General features: G+C 47.0%; 1 protein-coding gene across 1 annotated transcript; it reads left to right on the top strand.

Annotated features, from left to right (window-relative positions):
- Window positions 1-714: 714 nt before the first annotated feature.
- LOC112457971 (velvet complex subunit 2-like) lies at window positions 715-2643 on the top strand. Its single transcript, XM_025021317.1, has 2 exons — window positions 715-723; window positions 777-2643. Exons 1-2 carry the CDS (start codon window positions 715-717, stop codon window positions 1389-1391), a joined length of 624 nt encoding a protein of 207 aa, XP_024877085.1. The 3' UTR covers window positions 1392-2643.
- The last annotated feature ends 6 nt before the right edge of the window (window positions 2644-2649 follow it).

Here is a 2649-nt window from a genome sequence, read left to right as displayed (position 1 = left end):
GTTCTTAAATTTTAATTATGACACTGATCACAGTCTTCGTGATGAGACGTGCTAATATAAAGATATCAGAAGATTCTCGTCTATTCTACTCAACTACTCAGAAACGATATAAAATTAGTAACGCTGTTCCCCTTTTCGTCGTACATTAAGAACTGTATTTAAAAACAACTGGCCGATTTTATTCTTATAAACATTTATAAATATCAACTTATGTAAACATAAATGCTTCATATACGAGAAATGTGTCGAAAAGTCGCTACTTAAAAAAAATTTATCTTATAGTGCGATATCATCTAAATGACCTACGACATGATTTTTGTTGTCCGTGTTTATATCGTTTCTTTTAATTTGAAAGTTATTTTTCACGTTAGTATTCAATGTGTTACGTTGATATTATATAGCCCATTGATGTTTAATTTTCTATTTACCGAATGAGGCAAACATATTCTGTTATTTTATGAGTCGAGCATCGGTGTGAAACGTTGCAACAGTTTATCGTAAAACACGTTACGCAAAAAGAATATCTCACGCAGCAAAGTAACAGATCGTATTCGCAATAAATATGTTTGTAAAATAAATACATTTGTGCTTTTTTCCAGTTTATTATGCAAAAAGCTCAAAAAGGAGAAACTGACTAAACTGGTTATACGAATAAGTAACAATACTATATGTAAAATGTCTAGATATATGTGATATGTGTGCGTGAGTGTGAGTATGAAACAAGTAAATCCGTTTCCTCGGAGAATTAACGAGCTGTCGATTTGACACATTTGCAGGCGTACGAGCTGTCGACGTTGACCGGGACGCAGGTGATGTTACTGGTGGCGAGCGAGACCGGGCACGTGTACACGTTCGCGACGCGCAAGCTACAACCGATGATCACGAGTGACGCCGGGAAGGCGCTGATCCAGACGTGTCTCAACAGTCCGGACCCGCCGCCGTCGGGCTCGTCGGGCGACCAGAGGATGTCGGCGACCGGCTTCGAGGAGACCGAGCTGACGTACAACATCGCCGACGACGAGCAGAAAGTAAGGCAACTGGTGTACGGCTCGCCGCACGGTGGCTCGCTGCACGCCGGCTATCCTGGTGCCGGGCCCGGTAGCGGGCCAGCGGGCGGCCCGACCGCGGGGGCCCATCCGCAGCCGCCGCCACCGCCGCCGCCGGGCTCGCAGCACGCGCCACCCTCGCACGCGCAGCACGCGCACCTCATAGCGCATGCACACGCGGCGGCGGCGGCCGCCGCCGCATCGCCGACCTCGCACCTCGTCCCGTGCTCGAGCCCGGGCCCGATGCTCGCCGGAGGCCCATACCAGCAATCATGCCCCTCGCCCCTGCCGCCCCATCACGCCGCCTATCATCCCCATATGTCGCACTCGCACCCCCAACGGTAGTACGCGCTCGCCGCTCGTCGGCCCTTCGCGCTCCGTCCCCCGTTTCCGCCGCATTTCACGTTTTAACTTTTAAGACGTTGAAAAATCGGTGCAATCGAAGAGATCGCGTCGCGAGTATTAACGCGATACCGACGTTGCTGTGAGACGCGTCGTTGTATCGCGAGTCAGTGAGTCCGAATGTATTCCGAAGAGAGAGAGAGAGAGAGAGAGAGAGGAGACTTATCTCTCGCGTCTCGTTATGCTCACCGTGGGTGGGTTCGGTTTGATAGAACGACGCGAGTAATAATGTTTGTCATAAATTTGTGTATGTTATGTTACGTACAAAGAGCAACGGTTATCGCGACAATTATCGCGCAATTATTTATGAAACGTCATGCGGCGCGCGTTCAGAAATCTTTTTTTTTTTTTTATAAAAGATTGATGATTAAAAAGGTTCAATTTAACGAATGTTATCAGCCAAATGGCTCCAAAAATGAAGTAAATCACCGTTCAAATTGCGTATTACATATTTGACATTTTTTAAATATGTCTCAATATCGCAAACTTTTGATGCGTGTGTTTCGTTTATTTTTCACAATTAACTCTGCTCTCCCGTGAAATATACGGCGTACAACTATTTTAGCATACACCGACGCGAAGCCGCGCGCGGTTTTTAGATACCGAAATAATTTTCTCTTCGGATATCGCATGTACCACTGACGTAATTTCCCGCTAGACGTTGAATCGCGCCGGCGAGCGTGCCGTAGAGTCACGTATGGTATTTATTGAATTATATACGCGGCGGACGCGCGAAAGGAGGATTGTAGGCTTCCCTTGCGATCGAGTATTCTTCGTTTGGTCGTACATGACTACGACTGATGACGCGCGCGCAAATCTAGTCCAATCTCTCGACACGTTTTTACTTAAATATATATTATATATATCCATACGTTATATGCATACCCATATATGTATGTATATCGGTGAATCTCGATCAAATATTGCGTGCTTCGAATTTTGCGCTCCCGCGCGCGAAAGGGGTGGAAGGGCGGAAGCGCGTTGTATCGTCGAAATATGAAAAGTAGAGAGTGGTTTCCGCTTGAGACGATTTTGCCTAACGAACGAACGCAAGTCCCCTGTCAGCGTTCCCAGGAGCGAATCACGGATGGCTCGTCTACGATCGATAATCTCCGAGATCACCGCTCGTCCACGATCGATGATCTCCAAGATCACGAGCGGATTGTAAGATTCGATGGGACGAGTATCGGTCAATATCGGT

Source organism: Temnothorax curvispinosus, unplaced genomic scaffold (genome assembly GCF_003070985.1).
Source record: "Temnothorax curvispinosus isolate PA1 unplaced genomic scaffold, ASM307098v1 QBEX01008532.1, whole genome shotgun sequence".
Taxonomy (NCBI): domain Eukaryota; kingdom Metazoa; phylum Arthropoda; class Insecta; order Hymenoptera; family Formicidae; genus Temnothorax; species Temnothorax curvispinosus.
This window is presented reverse-complemented; position numbering and strand designations above follow the sequence as displayed.